Source organism: Melozone crissalis, unplaced genomic scaffold (assembly GCF_028551555.1).
Source record: "Melozone crissalis strain CALT ecotype California unplaced genomic scaffold, PUWL_Pcris_2 ptg000005l_1, whole genome shotgun sequence".
Lineage (NCBI taxonomy): Eukaryota > Metazoa > Chordata > Aves > Passeriformes > Passerellidae > Melozone > Melozone crissalis.
In genome coordinates, this window is record NW_026535783.1 from 56,901,900 (window position 1) to 56,927,291 (window position 25,392).

The following is a 25,392-nucleotide window of genomic DNA, read 5'->3' on the forward strand; positions in this document are numbered from 1 at the left end:
TTGTGACTTTACATACTCTTCAGGGTTCCTGCTTTCTTCAGTGTAGTTCACCTAGTCATGAACTGTGCTCCTTATTGATGGTGTCCTTGCAGACATTAAATTCCCTGAACTGTATGTAGTTTTCCCCTTAAATTCCCTGAGCTGTAGTTTATATGAATGATGTCAATATTCTAAACAAGCAAGGCTGCTGGTGGTGATCTTCACACCCTCACAGTTTATCCCATGAAACCATTCCTCCTCCCAGTTGTTTCTGTTCTCAGGAAATTTTAACTCTGGAAATTTTCACGGTAGTGACATAATTGCAGATCATCAAAGATATTTAGTACCATGAAACAGTTTGAAGTTGTGCAAAACCTTACTTAAAACAGTCCCATTAGATGAAGACAGCCTGTTTATGACCATTAGGACAGAGTCTGTAACAGATTCTTAGGCCACTCAATGTGCCTTCTCTCAACATTGAGAGTTGTGCAGAATATTTTACAGTTATAAATCAAATGCTCTATGACAGTACAAGAATATTATGCTTAAACAGATAAATGATACTGACTGGCATTAATTACGCTTTTATGTCTCACTTCCTTATTGAGCAAAACCAGGAATATGTGCATATCAGCTCTTCTGCCATTTTACTCAGGACTGGGGTTTCATGAAGTAGTCTGAACCTACCTATCCATCTTGCTTGGGAATATTAAGTAGCAAAAATTAACATTTTTGAAGTCTTTAAAAGTATGCTAAAACTTAACATGGCAGCTCCTGGGATCTCTGCCGCCTTTTCTTATGACTTCTTTGGAGAAAGTTGTCCAAAATCATTGATTAAATAATAGCTAACTTTTGCTAAGGGTGTTAAGGGACTTCATCATCTTTGAGTCTTTCAAGGTCATTGTCTTCATTCTTTCAAAACATATAACAGTGCTCATTAAAAACTTTCTTTTTTTTTTTTCTCTGAATTATTTTATTACTCACTTACTATAATTTCAAATTACACTTTTACCATTTCCATATACTTTGATTGATTGAAACCATTGTAGAAAATGTCATCATGTCCTTCCTCCCCCATATTTTATCTTCATGGATGTATATTTGTATGAAAAGCAAGAATCCCTAAATTTTTTTTTCTTATCTTGAATTCCTCTAGGTATTTAGTTAGTGGCAGCTATTTGCGATGCACTCATCTATCCACCATAACCTCCTCTAAAGCTGGTTATCCAATGATTGTAACCTGGGAATTCAGGAGGAAAATCAACCATAACCATTCTTGTAAATAAGAGCTGGTGTGAATTTCCTAGCTCTCCACAACTGAGATCATGTTGCCAAAGTCAGGGGGCATGCTTTCTAAATCAGTGAAGTTATACAATTCAATTCTATTACAGCAATCATTAATTTTATGAGGTTGAGACTATGAGTCTTAAAAAAAGAGTACAAGTCAGTAATAAGCAGTGCGTATCAGGTGAAATTGCCTTTTATCAGTATAGTTAATATGGAGCTAGAGTGAATTGATGTAGCATATATTTACATTGGAGGAAAATGGTTTTTCCTGGTTTTGTATCAAAGTGACCTAGCTAATAACTTCATAAACACCATTCTTCAATAAATTCCACCAACTGTTACTCAGTAATTCTTGTAGATGTATCTTTGTCTCCTACGTTAGTGGGGAAGAAAAAAAAAATTGATGACTTTTTAATACGTGCTCAACAGCTGATGTAATTTACATACCAGCCATTTTAAATAGTTCTTATCTGAATCAAGTTCTTTTGGGAACAGTTCTTTGGGAAGAGTTGTTAATATTTCATGAGGCAGCAACCTTTAGTAGCAAAGTTAGAAAGAGATATTTAAGACTTGACTTTCTTATGTCTTCTTATACAACCTATTGCAACCAAAACCCACATGCTTCATTCCTAAAGTAGCCAAAAGTTAATTTATCATTTTCTAAGTCATGCTTGAAATTGTTTCCGGAAGAGGAAGGCATCATTTTTCCACCTCTGTGTTGATGCTGGGTAGGTGGCAGCAGTGCTGTCTTGTGCGTGATAGGAAGACAATGAAACACAGATGTAGAGAAGCTCTGTATTCAGCATTACGAAGCTGAGCTGGAACAATGAGGAGAAATATTTTCTAAAAGTTTCTTTTGACGTCTTTAATGTCTTGCTGAGTGTCTAGCAACCCCAGGTCTGTTTTCAAAACTGAATTGTTTTGTAAACATCTAGCTTCATCCATTCAGGCCAAGTATAACTGTGCATATTAAAATGTGCCAGAAAAGTTTTTTATTATCTATAAAATTTATTTATTATTTTAAGGCAAACAGTATGTCTTCCACAAGAAAATACTTTAAGTACTGATGATCTGTTGATTGTATCCAGTTGTCCTACTGCTCTAGGTTTCTCTGCTGTAAGGAAGAGATTTGTTTATATAATGTTTTGCCCTATTGATCTTTACAGGTTCAATTCTTTTTGAAGCACTTAGTGTTGCTGACTACTTCAGCCAAAACCTCTCTTATGACCATTGTCAGTCAGCATCTTCCAGTGAATCAGCAGTGTGGGATTAGGCTGAACACTGCACCTCATTCAGCTTGTTCTTAGGCATTTGCCCATTGTCACTCTTTCTTTCTTTTGGCACAACAAAGACTGAAATTTGCTGCAGTAGTGCATGTGCCTTGCACAGAGTGGAGCAAGATAATCAGAGAACCATAGAATGGCTTGGGTTGGAAGGGACTTTAAAGATCATCTAGTTCTAACCCCCCCTGCCGTGGGCATAATGTATTCCTCCTTTCAAGTTTTGGTCTCTGAGTGGCAGATGGTGGGATCTTTTATTTAATGCTTGAGTCAGCTCACTGACACACTCCACTTTCAATCAATCCCTTCTTTTTTTCAATGATGTATAGCTGTAATTGATTATAATAATCTGCTGAGGCAGAAAGAGCAAAAGTTGAATAAATACAGTGAGAATTTGAGGACTCTTATTATCTCACTTCTTACATCTCCATGGAAGCTTAACATTTACTGGGAATCGTAAGACACATGACTTGCTTTAGCTTTATGGTAACTGCATTTACCTCTTTAAATAAAAAGCATTAGCAGCCTGGCCCAATAGTCTGAGGTGGTTAACTTTTTAATGTAGATGACATAAAAGCCAAAAACATTCATTGTTAAAGCACATCATAAACTACTCAAGAAATATAGATCTATTTATGCTGGGTTTCTTTCCCATAAAAAACACCTCAAAAATATATTTTTCTTCCATATGAAAAAATAATCCCACTAGGCAATCCAGACAGATGTATGCACAATACTAATTTTGACTGCTTGGATGGTGTGTCCATTGAAAACTGGTTAATGCTGCTGAAGTGATGAGACTTTAGCCCAATTATTTTTGAATGGCATGTGAATGCTGCAGGCAGGGATGCCATTAGGAAAGGGCATTTGCTGTCCGGGAGGGGAAAAAAAAAAAAGGAAAAGAAAATAAGAAAAAAAAGTATCCCATGCCCAGGAGAGTCCCCAGAATCAGCCAATGAGAAATTACCATAGATCATGATACCAGCCCTGTGGATTTATATCTTTTAGGGTGACACACTATTGGCTGCTAGTATGGCTCTATGGGAGGGATCGCTGCCACTGTCTGTGGCTTCCTCTTCAGGTCCTTATTTGGTAGCTGTTGATAGAGCAAGTCTTTGAGCAGCTGAGCATCTTGACATACATTATTCATTAAATCCTGGTGTTCAGGAAATATGCATATCCCTAGCTCTTCAGAAATTTCTTCAGCTCGTACAAAATGTGTCTTCAACGTTGCCTCTGAATGCTTGGAGTTTCACAAATGGCATTTATACAATCGGAAGACCACACGGTTGGATTTCACTTCAGTATGCCTCCTGAGCACACAGTTGCTGAGAACCTGAAGACCAGCAAAAAGAATTAGGAGAGGGAAGACGGAATCTTTATTCTTGGAAGTCTTTTGCAGTGTCAGATAGCAAAGAACTGATAGCTTAGATTGGTAGTATAGAAAAAAAATCGAAAATGCCTGAGGCAAACTATTTACTCTCAGTTTCTTGGGGCTACATAAAGGTAGGATTTTGTTTTACCTTTTAAGAACTTTGATTTATGGTGCATGACTGCATGATCACTTTATAGCGTGAGGATTTGTGGATGATACGATTATGAATAATTTGAAGTGAAAAATCAGACAACAAGCCTTTGTTCAGCAAGAAGAATGAACTGCACAGTATAGTCTTTCTTAGAAACTGTGCTGGGACTTTTAAAATAATATTACTTCGAAGAATGATTAGACCAAGTCTAAAGCCAAAGAAATTCAGTTTTGTGTTCTTTCAGGAAAAGGTTGCTACAAAACTGTATTTCTAGCCACTAAAAGGTTTTTAAAAACTCCAAATACCAAAACCAGAGATACTATACAATAGAAGAGAGCATGAGTAAAGAAGCTGAGGATAATGGGTGGATGCATGACTCATACTGGTTTTAATAGCTGAAGAAATGTAAAATTATGAGCACTACGTTTCAACAGCATTTTTGGTAGCCTCTGTGAGTGTGACAGCTTATTGATTAAAACCTTGGAAATTGCCATCTTTTAATACTGATCTATGTTGTTACATGGGGCAGTGTGAACTAGCTTGAAATAGCAATACTGCTAGAAAATGGAATTAAATAAGCTTTATCTCTTTTATGGAAAAGTTTTGCATCAAGGAGTTAAATCAGTATGCCTGTCAACACACAGAACTGAAATCCACTTAATAGGAAACCACATCTGAGCTTGGTTTATCCCTAAAAAATTATGTTTGTACTAAAGAAAAATGCTGCTGCTTGTATACTTTTATAATTGTTATTGAGTGTGTAAAAAAATATCCTGTGCTTGATATACCATACATGTACCAAATCATTCTGCTTTAAAGAAATTCTGATTTCTCCTGAACTAAATAAAGCATATGTGGAATTAAATGACTAAGAATAGCACAAGCATTACATTTGCACAAGTGAATTTCTTTTATTAATACCTACTTTTACAATAGATATGTGTCTTTTAAAATAGAAATGTTAAGCTTGATTATGTCCAATTATGAGTATTTTCAGCTAATGCTGAATTGTTGCAATTGATTATCAAGGATTTTGATCAGTCATCTGTGAAGAAATTCATCCCATTATTCTAGCTAGGTAGATTACTTTCTTGTTTGCCAAAGCAATAAGATGAAATTACTTTACATTTCAGCTAAAAATAATTTATTGTAATTTACTAGAAAGTATTTCCTGCATTTCTAGGCAGCTGTTGTCATGTTCCTCTTGCTAAATCAGAAAAATTCAATCACCAATTAAAAAAAAAATTAAAGTTCACTCTTACTGTTTAGCCTTTAGAATTCATAGACTTTTTTCTAATTGAAGTTTAGCAGAGAGCATGGTGTAATTGAGTACACATGGGGAAAAAATGTTCTTTGTACAGAGAGTGTCCTATACTGTCTACAGACAATGATTTTAGTTAAGAAGCTAAGTCATCCGTAAGCACAATTTTATTACAGCGCTTTTTGAGAGAAAAAAATGTGAGAAGAAGCAAAGGCATTCTGTTTTTTGTGACATTCCAAGCAATTATGTAGAGAATTTATGAAATTCTGAAGATTGAAATATCCTATTCCCAGATTGTAATATATTCTAAGATGTATCTTATTTTTTGTAATACAAGATATAACACTGCATATGTTTCTATCCCTTATTATATCATATTTCTGTGTGCTTGAGGCTGTACTTAATCTCCTGTGAATTATATTTTGGAAAATAGGAATGCTTACCCCTGGTTTTTGTTGAGTATCTTTTACTGAAAAAAATGAGCACCACTATCATAATTACAGCCTTAGAGATATCTGCCTTTCTGTAGCTTGTTATAAAAACCAGTGCCTGGCCTTGATACTAATTAAACCCATGGGCTTTCAACACAAACCTTTAGCTATTAAGAATGCTGTTTATGTATCCAGAATGCTGCTAAAAAGCAAAGATGGTTTTGCATCGATAAGCACTACAGACACAAGCCTTATGTTAATTTGTAAGACTGACTTATTTAAAATTCCTTGTTATATTGCAGAATACAAGCTTTTCAAATCTAGTAATATTGTTTATTCGTTTTGAGATACAAGCATATTCTAAAAATAACATTGGTAGGTATTTCAGAAACAAAACATAGTCATGTCAGTTGAATGTTGCAGGTGTTAGTAGTATGTTGCATGGATGTATTCTATTTCATGTAAGTTTTTATAAATGTTACCTAGAAAAGAAGCAACTGCAAAGGCTGAAACTGGGATCCTTGCCCCACAGGTTTGGGAGCTAGTGCTATGAGAGTCCCCTGTCACTTTTGAGGATTTTTATTCCAGCCTCCTCTGGACTTGGAACATGATAAATGCTCAAACTGAAGGCCAGGCAGGACTGGGCTTTTTGGTCCATGTTTCACCTGCAGTATTGGTGCCAAAGGCTGTGTTGGAGGCAGCCTCTTTACAGTCCCCTTCTCTGCAGGAACAGAAAGCCTGTATGGAAGAGACCCTGCTGCTGCAGGGAGTCTACAGCCAGAGTGGTTCTGTGTGCTTCCTCCACACAACTAGCTCCTGGCTGCTTCTTTACTTAAGCTCTTTGTTATTGAGTCAAGAGCTTTACACAAAATTTGTAAAGTCTTCTAAAGTGTAAACAATAACCCGCATATGTATAAAGTGTGTGGTCCAAACTCGTTCATGGCCATAAATCAACTCTATTTGGATCTTGAAGTTAGTGATTCTTTCTAACATACATTCAAATTCTTCTAAAAATTCTATCAATGCTCTGGTTGCCATCTGGGAACATGGTTACTCCATAAGTTTGTCTGTGTTTTTCTGTGTGTCTTTGCTGGCATCAGAAAAGTATCGTATTTTTCAAAAAACTCCAGGTAGGCTCATCCTAGGCTGACAGCAGTAATATAAATACAGGGATGTGCACACATTGGGCTTTAGCCCAGAAAGACCTAAACTACAAACCTCTTCTTGGAAACTTAAAACAATTAGGAAATTGTTCTCAGTTAATTATCATTAAAGTATGTACCTTTATTCTCAGGTATTACAGTTTTTGCTAGAGCAGACTTCTTAGGGAGATAAAGGTGCATATCTACTCTTTTCACTTTACAGACATTTTCAATGATATTTGAATGCTCTGCTGGTATTTGTGTTGAGGGCTCTGCTCCTTCTTATTCTCTCCATCCCCTTAACCCCAGCTGAAATTAAAATTTAAAATAAATAGAAACAAATGAAATTTTAAAAATTCTGCCTAAGGAAATATTTTCAGGGTATTTCTTAGGAAAGAGCTTATGGCTCTATTGCTCTGACATCAGTATTTGGCAGTGAAAAACTGTATAATTGACTTAATGGGCATTTTATTGCCAGTTCATTTTCAGGGTGATTTTCTAAGGATGTAGTCAAGGACTGTTGCATTCCAAAGGACATATGTGTCATTTTTCCAACCCAACAGTGCCTAGTGGGATGTGTGAAAATCTTTCTTTCTGAGAAAAATACAATATCTGCATAGATCTGCCAAAAACCTCTGCTTCCTCTCCATGCTGAGCTCACATATCATAATTAAATTGTATGGTTTAAATGTTTATTAATTACAAGAGTTTTGATCTTAATGATTTATTTTCTTGAATTTGGAAAGTATATTACATTCAGATTTTTAAAATTCTTATTCAACATATCATCTTTAATATTTACTGCTGTTAGGAACAAGATGGTTTTATGTCCTCTTTGACTTGTTTTGAACATAACATGCAACATGTTATTTGCAGGAGGCCAAATTATGAAATCGTGGATTCTAGATAAGTTTCAAGCACTTTTGGGTGTTTCTTGAATAAATAAAACCTTGTTGGCTCACGGATGTAACCAACTTTTCTGCTTGGCACTAAGAGCTTGTGGGACCCATGAGAGGCGAACTTTCATTATTAAGTAATTGTGCAGAGCAGTGTAAGATGTGTATCTTTGAAACAAGTTATTATTTATGGGTGCACTTGGGCCCAAATTAAATCTTTGAGAAACAGGTAAAAATTGGGAAAATATAATAGGGTTGCATTTGGTTTTGCTGTTTTGATTGCTTTTTTCTTAGAAAAAGGAATTTTTTTTTCCTCAAAAGTCAAGTTATGAAACATAAGTGGACTGAGCAATGTACAGATACATTGAAACAGAGTATAAACAAAAGAATGCCTGAATATCTTGATTACTGTTTGTCTCTCATGTTTGATTTTTTTAATATTCTCAAAGAGCGTTATTGTTCTGCATCAGCCACTGCTGTCTGCATATGGTCTTCAGCTTCATCTGATTCAATGGCAATGACGGTTGTAAGGCTTTGTCAGATAATTAGAAAAATCAAAACAGTTCTCTAAACTCCTGCTTAGTCCAGAAGTTTTCATGTCAATTAAAGTTGTGGTCCTGTGGCGTCAGCAACATGTGGAAGAGTATGAGGAAATTGTGCAGCTACAGTTCCTTTAAGCCAAAGGCATCTCCAATTGAATTTACTCTCAGCAGGAGGGCCTTGCAGAGGCTGAGGGACTTGTTCCACTTTACACCCTTGTTCAGCAGTTACACAGACTATTCTGCAGTTCTCATGCAAATGGTTGAGTTTTCATATTCTACTGACTTGTGGGGTGATGGGAGGTGGGAAGATGAGGGTTGCAACAGACTAGTGGGGAACATAGCACTAGAAAAGAATGTAATGTACCTTCCATTTGCTGTGGATATTTATACAACAAATACTGAGCTGAAAATTCTTAAAGAGTATATGCTACATAAGTTCCATAAGATGATTTCCAGTATGAAATGACAACCCTCTCTACCCACTCCCTAAAGTTAAATTTATTATTTGGAGGAAGAAAAAATCCTTCCTATTTTCTATGTCAGGTACCTGCAAATACTGATTGTTCCTCCTTCAAAGCTGGAAATCCTTTAAGAAGACATCCTGAAGAGAACATGCCAGTGGTAGCTAGATGGTCTTTTATTCCAGAGTGTCAGACATGACACAATTAGTGTTTTTCTGCAGCAAAAACAGCAACACCAAATTGGGCATTATGTAGAAGTGTTTACTAGGAAACAACCAGGGAGATGAGGATCTATTGAAGTTAGGGTCCAGTGAACTAGCTAATCAAATTAAGGAAGAGAGGATATTGAAGCAGTAATGGATAAACTGATGACATGCCTGGAAGTTAATGTGGTTTTGTCAACTCCTGACATTTTATTAATATTCCTATACTCAATATTTAATTTGAAGCTGCAGTGTCTAGATGCTATACGGAGACAAGCTATTCCATTACAGCTTCAGTTTTTGTCTTATATATTACAGTTTCTCACCTTTTGTGGGAACAGAAGAAAAAGTGTGTAAGCATGACTTAAGTGTCTTAAAAATCTAAAAGACAGACTTTTAAGAAAAACATACCAGTCATTATATTGCTTGGTAAACTTGGCTTGAATTTTCAACATTTGACATTGGTGACAAACATTAGGCGTTGCTGAAGAGGTTGAGACTGGTTTTGTCTAGAGTGCATAGCTCTGTAGATCTCATAGTATGTGTAGCTGTGTTTGCAGTATGGTTCTAATTTTCAGACATGTGTTGAGCACTTCCTAGCACATGGCTATATCTGAGATCAAAGCTGAGCCTTTGGCTTGTGATTTAAGTAGGATTCAGTCTTTGTAGCTCTGGAACTTCCTGAGCTGATGACACGTCAAGATGGCAGGAAAATGCAGTGGCTAATGGTTAGAATGTTTTATTAAAGGTAATTTTGTTGGGCACATTGTGAGCAATATGGTAATTGGTGGCTTACAAAGATACTGTGAAGAAAATAACACCTTTCATTATTCAAGGCTACTTTGAAGAAATAGCTTTGATGATTCCACTGGAATGGAAATGGGATGGTTAATATTTACTACAGTGGTTTATCTCCTTTGAAGAAGAATAAACTATAAATTACCAGTTTCCAACATAAGAGAATATTTACATGTATATACTCTAAGGTTAGCTATTCCTTGATATAATGGATAGTCATGACTGCATGGAGAAGGTAAAAGACGATTCTGAAAGTTGCACAAATCATTTTGCTTTGTTAAGAGAAAAAATGTCTAACAACAAAATAAAAGGATGGCACAATAGGAGGCAAAATTCAATAATGACAGATGTATGCTAATTTTTATTGGCAAGAGCTGGAATTATTTGTAATTGTTGCAGCCTTCTGTTTGTTGGTAATATCAAGGCAGAGCTATAGTCAATGAAAATGCATCTCAGACAGTGAGAGCTGTACTATGCAATTAACATGTGAAGCATAATACCACAAGATATCATTTCACCCTGGAGTCTAGAAGGAATCACGAAAGGCTCAGTGATATTTACCTAATTAATTATACATTTAATGGAATATTAGTATCTGCTTTTATCCTGTAGATTGCCTAGAGTGAGTTGCTAGGAAGGAAATAGGAGGTGTTTCCACAGATGGGTGTTTTCTATCCCAATGTTTTTGGAGACGCTTGCAGTTTTCTGAGATAGTAGAATGGTCAAGTCATTGGTTGAATATAATAATTTTAGGTCAGAGAAAACAAAACCTACCTCTTTTCATATTGGCTAGTATGAAGTCAATAAGATATTTGGATTGTCTGGAGCAATGTTGTAAAGTAATTTTGAGTAGATTAATGATGAGAGGTAAGATAGATTTGAAATGTTACCTAATAAATTACAAAAAAATGCAAAACCAGATTAATTTGCAAATCTTGTGGGAGAACTAGTAGAGAACAGCTCGGACATAAATAAATTTTTATTTACTTTCCAAATTAAAATTGAAAAATTAGAAAGGCAGTATTATAACTTGTGCGTGTGCAGATGCGTTAAGAGTTTTTAGTTACTAGTAGGACACTGTACCTCAGTCATTGAATCACTGTGGTGTATTTTAAAAGGTTAAGAATGACATTGTCCAATCCATGAATAAGTTGGTTGGGTGGATCATTGGTGCCTGTGATTTCTGCTTACACAGTATATATTCTTGATGCCATAGTGTATATATATATATATAATATGTATTCTTAATGCTATGTTCTTTCCCCAGTTATAAAGTGACTGCATGTTCTTATTCTAACTAAAATATATCTTGATGTAGCTAACTTTACACTTTTTTGTTTTCTTTTCCAGTTTAAAAGAATGCTCAACCGTGAGCTAACCCACCTCTCTGAAATGAGCAGGTCAGGCAATCAGGTCTCAGAATATATATCAAACACTTTCTTAGGTAAGACTATGAAAAGCTAACTTTTTTGCCTTTGGGGGGTTTTTATATTTCTCTGGGCTGTGTTAGAGCCTAAAAGCAAGTGGATTTCCATATTAATTTCTGGTTTCAGGAACTGTGCATTTATCATGTTGTTGTCAGCATTTGTGCAGAGATCAGGTTAGATCCACTTCCTCACAGCTCAATTAAATTGCTTTCCCTGTCTGTGTAATTGCAGATAAATATTCATGTACATATTAAAACAACTATACTGATACTATGTTAAGAAATTAATATAATGACTTTTAGAGAATCACAGAGATTCACAGAATATCCTTCTGAGTTGGAAAGGACTCACAAGGATCGTCAAGTCCAACTCTAAAGTGAATGGCCCATACAGGGCTCAAACCTACAACCTGGCTTTATTAGCACGATGCACTGACAAACTGGGTTAGTCTCAGAGTGGTAATTATATATATATTTATATATTAAAGAGAATTCTATCACTTTATTTTCCTACTGGAATTATTGCAGAGGTTTCAGTGTGCTGGAAGCACATAAGTGCATGTAACCTCATAAAATCTCACAGCAAGCAGTTAAGATATTTTGGTATTCCTTGCCTGCACATGCACAGTTAGGTGCATGTGACTAAATAAACATCTGAATAGACTTTTTCCAGAAAGTATTTGCAGCTCAAGATCTTGGCATGCTGGGATGTGAGCGTTAATAAAAGCCCAACACAGTATTACAAAGAATATGGTTCCTTAATTATGGCTTTTTTTTTTTTAATTCATGAAAATTAAGAAAACTTTTGTATTGCTGATTTTGAACATGAAGATAAAATACATGAAGATACTATGCCAATCTCAAAACATGTTTTGAGCAAAATACCATTGGTTCATAAAGACTGTATAACAACAGATGCACAGTGAAATACATCTAAATTAGGATAACAAGTACTTCAAAAAGTGACAGTCATACATGTTAATATCCATCTTATTCTGTGTGAGATAACATAGCTCATGCTTCTTGTGACTGTTTTGGAAGGAGTGGTGTTTCTGTGAAGTACATTTTATCCTGTCACCCTGCTCAAAAGGGATGGCTGAATTTGTCTGTTCAGGTGGCCCACGGTTGGAGCAGTGTGCCAACTGCTGCGGCACAGCAGGGCTCAGACACTGGGACAGGGACAAGCCTCTGTCACGGACAAGCAGTATTGCCCAGCTTCATGTGCCCTGAAAACCACAGTGTGCAGTTGCCTGAAAGGATGACCCACTTAGGCTGCAGAGAATGAGATGCCAGCTTCTGCTTGCTTTCGCTTGAAAGCTTGAGACTTACTTTGACAGGGTAAAGAAATGCATCCGTCAGCCTTTCGCATGAGATCTCAGTCACGAGCAGAAAGAGGGACAGAGAGGCAATCACTTCTAATTTACTGGACCATGGGTACTGTTTTCTGTCTGCATGAAAAACTAGATACTTAGAATTGTAGGTATAAGAACAGCAAAATAGTGAAAACAGCTCATCTACAGACGTACTGCTTAAATACTTTCAAAGTATGCAGTCTAAGTATGTAGGTTCTGAGCATTTATGCAGAGAGAAAACTTTCTCTTCCTAAAAGTATTGAATGAGTTTATTATCTAATTTATTTTTTTTAGTATGTAACTTACCTCCTCAATATCTACAAAATTTTTCATATTTGTAAGTTAGGAAGGGTGTCATGAGAGAACAAGGTTTTCTGTTCTTCCTATTAAAAAATCCCCAAAAAACCAAAACCAAACTGTTTTCCTTTAGGGATATATCAATGTTCGAAGTTATTTACAATGATTATAAATATAATCTGTGTATAAGACATAAAACTCCTATATTGTGTATAATAATATGCAAAGTTTCCTTTTTCAGTATCATTAACCTGTTTTCTATGAATGGAAAATGTTTGAGAACCTGTAATTGAACACAGCATAAACAGGGTCAAGATGGCAAGCTCTCTTTTCTGGATGTTCAGATGGGCACAACCCTGTGTGCTCAAAGTTACAAAAGCAGAGGCAGTCCCACAGAGTTTCTCTGGAGATTTAAGTCATTCAGACAGACACTTCCTTTCACTTGAGTTACTCTGACAGCTCAGCTAACGAACCTCTGTTTGATGGGTCTAAACTTTGTGCATATGACTGAAACCATAAACATCAAAGCACAGGCACAAGTCACAGCTGCTCCTCTGTTGTCGGTTTGCACCAGACCAGGGCTGCCACGCTCCACCTTGCTCTTTCCCCTTGTAGGGAGAGTGGTGAGCTGTGATGGGGTAGTCCGGGGACTCAGTGCTCTAGGCTACAACATGGTGACATTTCCAGTCTCTTCTTCATTGTGATTTCTTTGGAATTTGAGGTGTCCATTAAAAGTATCTGCTAAAGGATAATTAAAAGGAAAAAAAAAAAGGGCAGGAAAAAAAGTGAAGAAGCAAAGCAAACATATAAAAAGCTCCTAATTAGAAATGGACTTGCTAACCTCATCTAGTTTCAAAGTCTGTATTGGAAATGAATATTGCAGAAAGGAAAAAAATACACATGTAAAAAATCCCAATTTTTCTTACTTTCTTTTCAAATTTTATTTTGGTTTTAAGGTTTTTTTAGCTGTTTTGGCTCATGTCTTGTGTCAGAAACATCTTTTCTGGATTTTTGTGGTTTTACTAGTATATTCCTTGAGGTCTAGAAAAGGTGGAGGTACACTTCAGCAAAGAAAAAGAGGTAATTTGAAGGGAGTCATTAAACTCTAGAAATACAGTATGAATGAAAGAAACAAAAATTAATTCATGTTCTTAGTAGTTTTTACAGAAAAGCCCTTCGTTGCACTAACTTGGGTTGCTTTGAAGCACATGTTTGCAGCGCTCCACAACCCCGTAGTGGTTGTGCAGCAGTCCTGTGGCAGTTGCCTAAATATATTTGACTCTCATTTTAATTCTTGTCTAAAGTTTTGCTGGCACATATGTCAATAAATTTTATTAAGTGATGCTGTTGATACTGCTACGGAGGCAAAAGCTCACAGCAAAATTCAGAGGTTAACAAAGCACTCTCTTGTTTTGGCATTATTACTGACTCTAGTTGGAAAGTGCAGAAACACTGCACTGGTGGCATGAACTGCCAGCAATCCAAAGTCCTTGTAGATGTGGCTTGGAAAGCACAAAAGGCTTTCCAAGCCACAGTTTTAGTAGACAGGACCAGTCCACAAATATTAAATTCTTTGTGTCTTCAAGTCCTGAAAAAGTTTTCTAAAGGTTTACATGAGGACCCACATAGACAGTTTTGAAATACATTTTCAGAGAATGTTTCTCCTGAAAAAAAAGAAAGAAAATTATTTTTTCTTGCAAAGTGTATTCCTGTGCGGTTGTAATAACATTTTTATACTGAGATGATTGACCCTTTGTACAGCACTAGGGATAATGGCAGAAGTGGTAATCAGACAAGTTGCTTTTAAAGCCAATTCAGAAATAATGAGGCAATTTGAGTAAAAGAGATCTACTTTTACTGAGGTATAGGTCTATATTTAACTTTTCATGGGTTTAGTGATCGTGATAGAAAGAATCCAAATCTTAAAAGAGGTTTTTCTAAGAATTAAAAAGTCCATAAGATGCAACTCAAAAGTGAATTTTATAATATTTATAATTTTTTTATAAATTATTCTCTTTTTATTTATTCTTTTGAAGACAAGCAACATGAAGTTGAAATCCCTTCTCCAACACAGAAAGAGAAAGAGAAAAAGAAGAGGCCAATGTCCCAGATCAGTGGAGTCAAAAAACTCATGCACAGCTCCAGCCTAACTAATTCCAGTATTCCCAGGTTTGGAGTTAAAACAGACCAAGAAGATGTCCTTGCCAAGGTAGAGAATATATATATATGTCCTTGAAATTATATAAACAGAGTGTGGATATTTCTGTATTATTCCATCCTCTGCTTGTACACATTGGTTTCAAGCTGCAGCACCAAGCATTTATATCACTTGAAATGGCCCAAATTTGTTGGAGCGTAAGAATAGCAAGTAAAATCAGAATCAGACCATAAGGGCTAATTTCAGCATGAAGACAATTTCATCTGGCATTTGTGTATGCATTAAGAAGCCTTCCTATTCATAAATAGCATCTGAAGATTGAAGAGTAAACATATTGTATAGTGTCACAGGAATGAAAATGTATAGATAGCAAACTTATTTTTAAAAAATGCACAAGGGTATACAGCATTACAACTACCCTTCCTATTTTTAGCTGTATCATTTTATGTGCATTCTTTTTCTTATTTTTAATGAAATTTCTTACTATTTTTTGCACCAGCAGCTAACTACTCGGTAATAACAGAAAATTGGTATAAAGGGATTTTTGATTGAGTTATGCCTCTTCTAACGTTTTCAGGAATCTTATTTGAAGCGTGTTTCTGAGACCAGGGAGAGAGCAGCAGAATTGCCCATCTCTGCACATTGCAGAGATGCACTCAGCAGAATTGCACATCTCTGGAGGTTTTCTCCTCACTGAACTTCATTGTCAGTAGACAATGAGATAGCAAAGTGTGTCAGTTAAACTCATTCAAGATACTGTGGAGTTTTCCCCTCTGGAGCAATTCACTAAAGAGGCAGTCTTTCCTGCTTAGACAAATAAAATTTGAAAAATGGATAGATGTAAATTCTGATATTGCAAGATTAATAGCAGCTGCAGAGTTTATAGTTTAGCTCTTGCAAGGTTTAGCATGCAACTTGCACATTGGCCAGGTCTTAATGAGTCCTCTGTTTATAATTGCTTCTCTCAAAAATTGCAGGAATTTTTATGTTAGGTTTCAACCTGTTCACTGCTTGATTTTACTCTAGGAACTTGAAGATTTGAACAAGTGGGGCCTTCAGGTTTTCAGAGTAGCAGAGTTATCGGGAAACAGACCTCTGACTGTCATCATGCACACTATTTTTCAGGCAAGTTTGAGCAGTCATGTTGCTTTTTTATCTTGGAGACTGTTCTGTGCTTCAAAATCTAATTGTTTTTCCTTTACTTTTATAGGAGCGGGATTTGTTAAAGACTTTTAAGATTCCAGTAGATACTTTAATAACTTACTTGATGACCCTGGAAGACCATTACCATGCAGATGTGGCGTACCACAATAACATACATGCTGCAGATGTTGTTCAGTCAACCCATGTCCTACTATCAACCCCAGCATTAGAGGTAAACTACACTGAAGAAGAAAAGTGGCAGTCATGAGAGAAAGGGATGCACTAAGAGTCTCCTAAACATTAAAGATCTTAGTTTCTGCAATGTTTTTAAAAGAAATCTTAGCATTTCTTTGATGAATTCTGTTCTTTTAAAGGTATTTTGTGAGGATCAAAGTTACATGTAAATATTGTGCAGAATATGTCACTTCTTTTCATTTGAAATCATGGAAATTTTTGCTGTCATAAGCTTTTCCACTGTAACACAATGCATATCTTGTTTCTACCATCTTATTATTTATGCTACATCCTGTTCTGTAGTTATTTCCCATGTGGGATTCTGCCTAACCACAGTAGGTGGAAGTTCTTAGGAAAGTTTATTCTGATCTGGAAAGACTACTTTTGTATTTTTTTCTAAGACAGATTGGAACATGTACTAAATTTTGACTGGACTCTCTTTTCTTACACTTCCCCCCTCCAATAAATATTGCAAAGTTTTTTGGGAAAACAATTAATCTGTTCTTTTTGTAGCAATTCTCTTCTTGAAAGTTCTTAAATCCCTGAAGTAGATGGATGTGAAAGATTGAGATTTTCTCTCTTTAAGCACAGTTCAGGTCTTTACATAGCAAACATTGATGTTGATATATCCCAGCAAACGGTTAGAAAAATTCAGGCAAAGGAAGTAGTAGGAATTTTATTAGTTCAAAAGGATTTAACTTCATTTTCAAGAAGGGCTGCATTTTGACTCTTCTATAATGGGCAATCTTTAATGTTAGTGAATACAACTGTATTACCTTCTTCTTAAAAAGTGGATCTTGGCACATTTGGATCCTCAAAGACTTGAAATCTCTTGAGAAAAATTTTCTTGTTCTCAAGAAGATCAGGTAATGTTCTTAAAACACCACTGGCGTCACCACACAGCTGAGCTAGTCATCAGTAAAATGTAGGGGGTTTTTTCCAGACCTTTTTTTTTCATGGCCTTATTCTCAGCAGAGCTTTAGCTGGTGAAATGGCAATGGCTGCTCAGTGCCACTGCTGGTCTTTGCCCTTCTGAGCTGTCCTTGATCAATTTTGAAAACATTTGCATCATGTGGGTGCTTCTGGCAACAGGGCACTGGGCTCATTCCAAGTCTGTTGCAGTCCTCTTTTCCTGTCTTCCTAGAAATCACACACAAATGGAAAAGCAGTAAATGCTAAGTGAGATGGTATGTAGTCTGTTGCTATTTCCTTTAGATAGAAGATGTGCATCTTTCAAATACAGATACAGAGGAGTCAGGCTGAAATATTAACTTTAATTTGTGCTATAAGTTAGAAACCTGTGCTTAATTGCCTAATAAAGGTGGATTTATGTACAGACTGAAGTTGAAAATACTTCAGTTGTGGCAGAATTTAGTGATGCTCTCTGTATGAAACTTGGCCAAACTTGAAATATTTATGAAATTCTACATAACTGATGATTTTACAAAGTGTTTGATAGCTTGTGTGTAAAGCCTCTAGAGATCATGGTATATTTTAAATGTGTTTTGCATGTTCACATCCAGAATCAAGTAGAATCCTTTTTATTGGAAACACTTTTTCACAGTTTGGTCATTGTCATTTCTGTTTCATTATATTCTAGGCGGTGTTCACTGATTTGGAGATTCTTGCAGCAATTTTTGCCAGTGCAATACATGATGTAGATCATCCTGGGGTTTCAAACCAATTTCTTATCAACACAAGTAAGTTTGATGCTTAGTGGTTTTCTCAAAAAAATTGCTGTGAGTTCTGCACATAGCACCTGAAAAATACCACCAGTTCATTCCTTGTTTGCTTCTATCTCTAACTTTTCTCAATAAATATATAGATGTTTATATTTTAAACCTGATATTACTTTGCATTTTGTCTAACTCTAGTAATGATTTACACAGTACACTCTAGCAAGAATTACTAAGGTATAAACTATAAACCTGGCATTGTTTCAATGTATTGCATGTTTTCTCTCCTGGAAATATAGTTGATTTACATTAAATAGGTAAAGTTTTAAGAAGAGAATGAAGGAAGATTAAAAAAAAAAGGACAAGACAAGAATTTATATGCTTATATTGGAAACATATGGTGTGACGAAGGGTAGAAATTCAGAAAGCAGAAAAGCATGATTCTTTTTAGCAAACAGACCGACAATCCTGTATTCTGTACTTGGTTTTTGATCTCTCATGCTTTGTAGACTGAATTTCCTCACTCTGTTTCTGCAGCTATGATAAACATGTTTGGTTTATTCTGACTCCAGTGTTATCTCCAAATTTGAAACACAGTGTACTTCTGCATTCCTCAAGGCTGTTGTTGGCAGCCTTGCTGAACCTCTATCCCTTCGGTCATCTACTGAAATAAAAACACTGTCAACTTTATTGAACCTGATTATGACATATTTACTCAATAGTTTGTTGCCCCAGTGGCAACTTGCTTGGATTTTGTTGCCTGATGTCACTATTATTGCCCTTTGTAGGTCAATACCAGTTCCATCGTACTGCGTTATTTCTTCTGCTCTCTGACAACTTCTCCTTTTATGATAACTGACCCAGAAGTGCAAAGTTTAAATAATATTATTAATCCAAGCACAAAAGAAGAAAAAGCAACAGAAATGGAAACATACCTAGCGTTGTGTATTTGACCCATCTGGTTGCACATTTATAGATACTGTCACTTCTGCACATAGGCAGAATCTATTTCACAGGTGTTAAAATAGAATGACCCCAAATCAGCAGTAGAGTTTGAAGAAGGGAGCTCCTGCTCTGACTCATTGCTGCTGTATATTCAAATAAGACATGTACTTCAGTTTAGCCTGCACCTAGATTTGTTTGTCTCAATGGCCTAAGGGCCATCCTATAATGAAATTGAATTTTATGACTCATCCTCATGAAAGAGGATTAAGATTGACTCTATTTTTTGTGCTTTACTGGGGACCAGTACAGTTCAGCAGTGCAGGCAGAGAATGAATCAAGCTTTCTGCAAAAACCAAATTCTTAATTGAATCTTAAGAGTGGGCATATGTAAGTAAAGATTTTTCCTTGCTTGCTGAGTCAGAAATTGAGTACCAGGTTATACTTGGTGGCTCCAAGGTTCTGTGAGGAAACCAATGAATTGTTTAGGTTTAAGAGTGTTGACTTAGTTGAAAGGATGAGTAGTGGTGCATAAAGCTTTTACTTCTAGTTAGATTGAAATTCAGCTAATGTAGGAGTCATATTCATGCTGATAATTATCAGCTTTAAAAATATATCTTGATTTCTCAGTTCAGCTTTTGATAAAGGAGGCTTTTGGTCAATCAAGTAAAAACACTAATTGAAAGTTTCAGCTGTTGCAAGGTTGAAAGAAACAGAGATTTTGTTTATTTTAAATTGTTCTGTGTGCAAGGAAGAAACTGCAGGGAGAGAGACATAAAAAAATCATCTAATATTGGCTTCTCAAATCCAGAACTTTCCTAACTTTTAGAGGATAATTCGCTTCCATCTAATTTTATTTCTTCACCTAAATATAAGAATGCATTAAAAAAAAAATTATAGACTTAGTTACATGATAGACTTAGTTAGACTTAGTTAAAGTATGTACATATTTGCCATATTTTCATATTTTTTTATTATTAGTCTTGTGACTTTTCTGACTATTATTTTCCTATATAAAGTCTATTACAGAGTTGTCGACTAAACAAATCCCTCTTGAATGCTATTAAATAACAAACAAATATGAAGTATATTAGCATCAGAGTAGATATTTGTTTCACCACTGTAACTCTGTCCTTCCAGAAAAATATTCTTGAATCTTACAATGTGTTACAGAGGTTTCCAAGGGGGAACTTTCTTCCATTTTTATGTCCATTTTGAAGTTGAGTGCATTTTAGCTGTGTCTGTAGCTCCAGATCTTCTAAAGTATTTTGGCAATGTGGAGTGTTTTGCAGTTGCAGCTAATCAGAAGCTGTTTGAAAAGAAAATAAACTAGTGCATGATTTCTGCATGAGAAAAACAAGTATGCAAGCTTTGTGTGTGTTCTGTGAAAAACGAGAGAGATCATTTTACAAACTTGCTTTCTTTCTGCTTTTGCTGTTATGGCTTTGCTGGTTTTGGGATAAGAAAAGGCAGAGGAAGACTTCCCTGATTCAACAGATTGATTTATTCAAGACAAGAGAGAAAGACAGCAGGAGAATGGATAATGAGATTAATGAAATCTGAAGATCAAAGCTTTTAGAGGCCTCCTGTTGAACCAGAGGCATTTTAAAGTATAGCTGATGTAAAAGAAAAAAAGAGGACTAAGAGTAGACTAGACTGATGTATGTTTAGACTTAGGCTAGAACAGCTGCAATAAACAGAAGTTACTACAGTACAGGAAAAGTATGATTGCATAAAAATTATATGAGTATTTTGTGATAGATTTATTCACAAGCTGTATCTTAAAGCATATGCAAGCTGACTGTTCAGTATACCTGAGTTGAAGCTAAAGCTGTGCAGACATTTTTGTAATTGATTTGATTTTTCAGAGCTATCTGTTCAGCAGGTCTAAGCTGACCTTATACGTGTGCCTTAGCACAGGAATGGCTGGGAAGTGTGTGTTATTGTCACGGCCATATGGGGTGGCTGAGGTAAGAATAATTCCATTGGTGAAGACAGGACTACAGACAGCATCAGGGACAGACCACACGAAAAACAAGGCAGCATTCAAGCCACTGCCTGCAGTTTCACACCACAGGACATTACCTGGAAAAGACAGAAGCATAGCTGATACCATCCTACCAGCCTTCAGCTGTCATGGACTAATGACTGTATAGTTCACTAGGCATCTTAGCATCTTAGATAACTGCAGAAAGAAGTGATTTGAAAATCAAGAAGTTGGTGCTCCTCAGCAGACCTGCAGAAAAGCCTCAGCTGTGTATTCCCAGGTCAAAGTGCTGAGAAGCTGAAACTTGACTAACAGTAGAATTTTTGGTGTTGTGACAGAGAGAGGCATGAGAAGACAACAAATCAGTGTGTTTTAGTTGAGGTGTGTTTATGCATATATTATGCATATAGTATTTTCTAAGTTGCCTCTTACAGATATGAAAATTCATTCTAAAAATTAACTGTCTTATATTTTTTCTAACCTGCCACTCCAGGCATGTGTTACTGCACCATTGCAAAGCCTTTTCTTTGTTTTGCTCAACTTTGGCTTGACCTAGTAAGTTATTCAGTGAATAATTCTGTAACTTTCAGGGCTGCTTCTAAAAGTTTATCTGTAAATCTTATTATGCATGTAATGAATTTGAAAAAGATCTTAAGGGATTTGGTAGAAGCACAGGCTTTAGTAACATTCTGCCCTGCAATTGTTATTGCAGATTCTGAACTCGCCTTGATGTACAATGACTCATCAGTACTGGAGAATCATCACTTGGCTGTGGGTTTCAAGCTGCTGCAGGAAGAAAATTGTGACATTTTCCAGAATTTGACCAAAAAACAGAGGCAATCGTTGAGGAAAATGGTCATTGACATTGTGAGTTTTGAGATTTTGTCTTCCATAGAGCTAGGACATCGAATAATATAGCACAGAAACATTTTATAATAAATTACACATCGTCAGGCCCATAAACAATGAAGTGAAAGTTTAAAGTTTTGTCATATCTTACCCAAATACAAATAATGGGGTCTTTTAAGTTCCACTTACTTTCTATGCATTTCTGGAAGGCATACTATTCTGTTTCAAGCTGGTTTTGATGATGCCATTCTACCATTACAGGTAGACATTTGCTACTGAATTAATAATGAATTTGGGCTGATCAGTTCATTCTGAGCAATGTTGAACAATGATTTTGTCATATTCTTTAAAAAACTAATATGAGAACCTACTATTATGAATATACAGGACTCTTACTTGTATCATGTATTCAGACATAGAAGGTATGGGTTCCTTCCAAAAATGTTGATTTATATGTTCAATTATTATTCAAAAAACTCCAGTAGAATAATTTACATAGTGTTCATTTTTTGTTTGTTTTTTTCTAGGTACTTGCAACAGATATGTCTAAGCATATGAATCTACTGGCTGATTTAAAAACTATGGTTGAAACTAAAAAAGTGACCAGTTCTGGTGTCCTGCTTCTTGATAACTATTCAGACAGGATTCAGGTAAGGAAATGCATCTGAAAATGTGCACTTGTATTACATACTTGAAAACATTGTCTTCCCCATTCTCCAGCATGGATTAGAGCTAACTCTTTCACACCATGATTTGCTACTTCCTTCAGTTTCCTCCCTGGTCTAAATGACATGGTTTAAGTGATTCTCTGGGAGACTAACAAACTGCTAGGGTAGTTCAGGACTGAATGAGCATTTGACCTTCCCTTCAAATTATCAAAAAAGTGATTCTCTTTCTCACAAGGATTTTGTGACCTTTATAGCGACAGAAGCAGCAGAAGCTAGGTAATTCATGGGTATTACTCCAAGTGTGAAAAGCACACAACCACATAAGTTTTGGCTGTTTAGAATAAATTTTGCATTACATGTATTTTCAAGATTTTGTTTTACAGTCACCAGAAATGTGAATAAAAAAGGAGCTGCTTTTCTTCAGTGCAATAACACCACAGGTGTTCAACGTGTTCTAGGTTCTTCAGAATATGGTGCACTGTGCAGATCTGAGCAACCCTACCAAGCCACTCCACCTCTACCGCCAATGGACAGATAGAATAATGGAAGAATTTTTCCGTCAGGGAGACCGGGAACGAGAAAGGGGAATGGAGATAAGTCCCATGTGTGATAAGCACAATGCATCTGTAGAAAAATCACAGGTAATTGATTTTATAAGGTAGTTAAACCTTTTGGAAGAAAAGGATAGTACATAGTCATGTTTTGAACAATTTCTGAATGCACCTTTTTCTTTTCTTCCTCTGAATTAATTAATTCAGCTTCTCAGTTATAAATGAGGCAAACTGAGACTTTTACTGTGAAAACATAGTGTGTGGCAATATGTTTGCTGAAGGGATTCCATCACTGTCCTGACCTGAAAAGCAGCATACATGCCAAAAGAAATTACTGTACAGCTGAGTGGGGTTTCCTTCAAAAACATAATTAAATATAAAGCAGGTATCTAGCTCACTAGATGCAGTGGAGTTGTTTGGAATTTCACTTGAAATCAAATCCTTTCCATGCTGTTATCCAATATCCCAAAACAGACTTCTGAAAAGTAAAAGACTTTATCTGTTATATAAACTAGTATGGTTTCCTTTCAGCCACCTCTAAGGGTAATGCACCTTGTGTCTCTTCCTAGCATTATATTTCTCATATTTTGCATGACTTACTAATTTCTCTGTGAGTAATCATATTCTTGCATTATTTGAAACAGGTGGGTTTTATAGATTACATTGTTCATCCTTTGTGGGAGACGTGGGCAGATCTCGTTCACCCGGATGCCCAGGATATCTTAGATACACTGGAGGACAATCGAGAATGGTACCAGAGCACAATCCCTAGAAGTCCCTCTCCTGCACCTGAAGAAAAGGAAGAGGGAAAGCAGGGTCAAACTGAAAAATTTCAGTTTGAGCTAACGCTGGAGGAAGATGGTGAGTCAGACACCGAAAAGGACAGTGGAAGTCAAGTAGAAGAAGACACCAGCTTCAGTGACTCCAAGACTCTTTGCACCCAGGATTCAGAATCCACTGAAATTCCTCTTGATGAGCAAGTAGGGGAAGAAGTGGAGGAGGAGGAGAACCAAACAGCAGAGTCTTGTATGGTAGAAGAACATTCTCCTGACACATAACAATGAAAACACAGTCTCTTTCTCTTGCTCACTCCCTTTCTTTTCCTCTTTCTCTCTCTCTTTTTTTTTTTTTTTTTCTTTTTGTGGGGGAAGTTGGGGGGGGCTGGGGTATTTTCAGTTTTGTTACGGATTTTTTATTTTTCTTTTACTTTTTTAAAGAGGTAGTGATTTCCAAAGTATATGTCACATACTACAACCCTGGTCAAAACTTGGTGTTATCTGCCAGAATGATTGTTGATCAAAACTGAAGTTGATGATTCAGTTTGGCACTCAGGAATATTGTAAACAGAATTTTCACCTCCATGCTGTCAGAAAGCAGGGGGAGAACACCCATAAATTGCATTTTAATAAGGTCTGTATTTGGCAGATTCCATTAAATATAGCAAATGCTTTCAGAGGAGTACCACCTGCCAAATGAATGTTGGTGTGCTTTGATAGTTTTTGAATTAATTGTATTGTATTGTAAGACATTGGATAATGTTCATCTGTAGAGGAAACAGACAGAAAAAGCATTGAGGTTCCTATAGGGAAACAAATTCACAAAAATGATGGGACACAAATGGATTCTGTTACCAACAAGAAGATAAGCTGTGAAAATTACATAATTTTCTTATTTCTAATCTTCTGAGACATGACTGAAAAAAATGTGACCCAGTGGGTTGCACTAACCTTTTCATTTTGTATAATATGTGAAAGAGAGATCTTTTTTAGAGCTCACTTTTATTAAATATACCAAGGTATTATATTTAAAAAAAACCCCACTTTCATCTACCACTGATTAATTTTTTTCCAAAGAGTAACTTACAAGTTTTCAGTACAAATCTGTACTACACTGGATAATACTTGTAGGGGTTTTTCTTTAATTGTTTTTTTTTTTTTTTTGGCACCTTAGAATGTCATGGTGATATTGAGCTGTAAATGTCTATTGTTTTATATATTAGTGAGTTCCATGAGTACTCTTTGTGTGACATAAAACTTTTTCAGTAGGATAGCTTTTTTTCTTTATTTGTTTTTTCATCACAATTTTCCCAGATATGTTAGTGGACTTATACAGTGCTTTTGTCCTCATAGTAGTCTGATCCTGCCAACTCTGTCTTACTACAAGAAGTGGTCCCGGTGACACCAGCTGGGACCACCAACACTAGGATTTACAGGACCAGAGCCTGTAAAAAAAGTAATGAATTGTCATCAGTACAAAAGCACCTCTTTTGCTATTCTAATCAATTTTGTTCCTCTGAAACATGG

General features: G+C 36.0%; 1 protein-coding gene across 3 annotated transcripts in view; it reads left to right on the forward strand.

Annotated features, from left to right (window-relative positions):
- PDE4D (phosphodiesterase 4D) overlaps positions 1-24,183 on the forward strand; it is a 348,424-nt gene extending 324,241 nt beyond the window's left edge. For 2 of the 3 annotated variants that reach the window (XM_054286110.1, XM_054286118.1), the window contains exons 7-15: positions 11,157-11,250; positions 14,918-15,090; positions 16,066-16,164; positions 16,250-16,414; positions 18,017-18,116; positions 21,734-21,888; positions 22,398-22,520; positions 22,997-23,179; positions 23,734-24,183. In XM_054286110.1, coding sequence (XP_054142085.1) covers positions 11,157-11,250; positions 14,918-15,090; positions 16,066-16,164; positions 16,250-16,414; positions 18,017-18,116; positions 21,734-21,888; positions 22,398-22,520; positions 22,997-23,179; positions 23,734-24,147 — 1,506 coding nt within the window. In that variant the 3' untranslated portion in view covers positions 24,148-24,183. Of the gene's footprint in view, positions 1-3,673; positions 4,053-11,156; positions 11,251-14,917; positions 15,091-16,065; positions 16,165-16,249; positions 16,415-18,016; positions 18,117-21,733; positions 21,889-22,397; positions 22,521-22,996; positions 23,180-23,733 lie in introns of those variants that run through there. The other variant, XM_054286126.1, reaches the window with a different exon arrangement.
- The last annotated feature ends 1,209 nt before the right edge of the window (positions 24,184-25,392 follow it).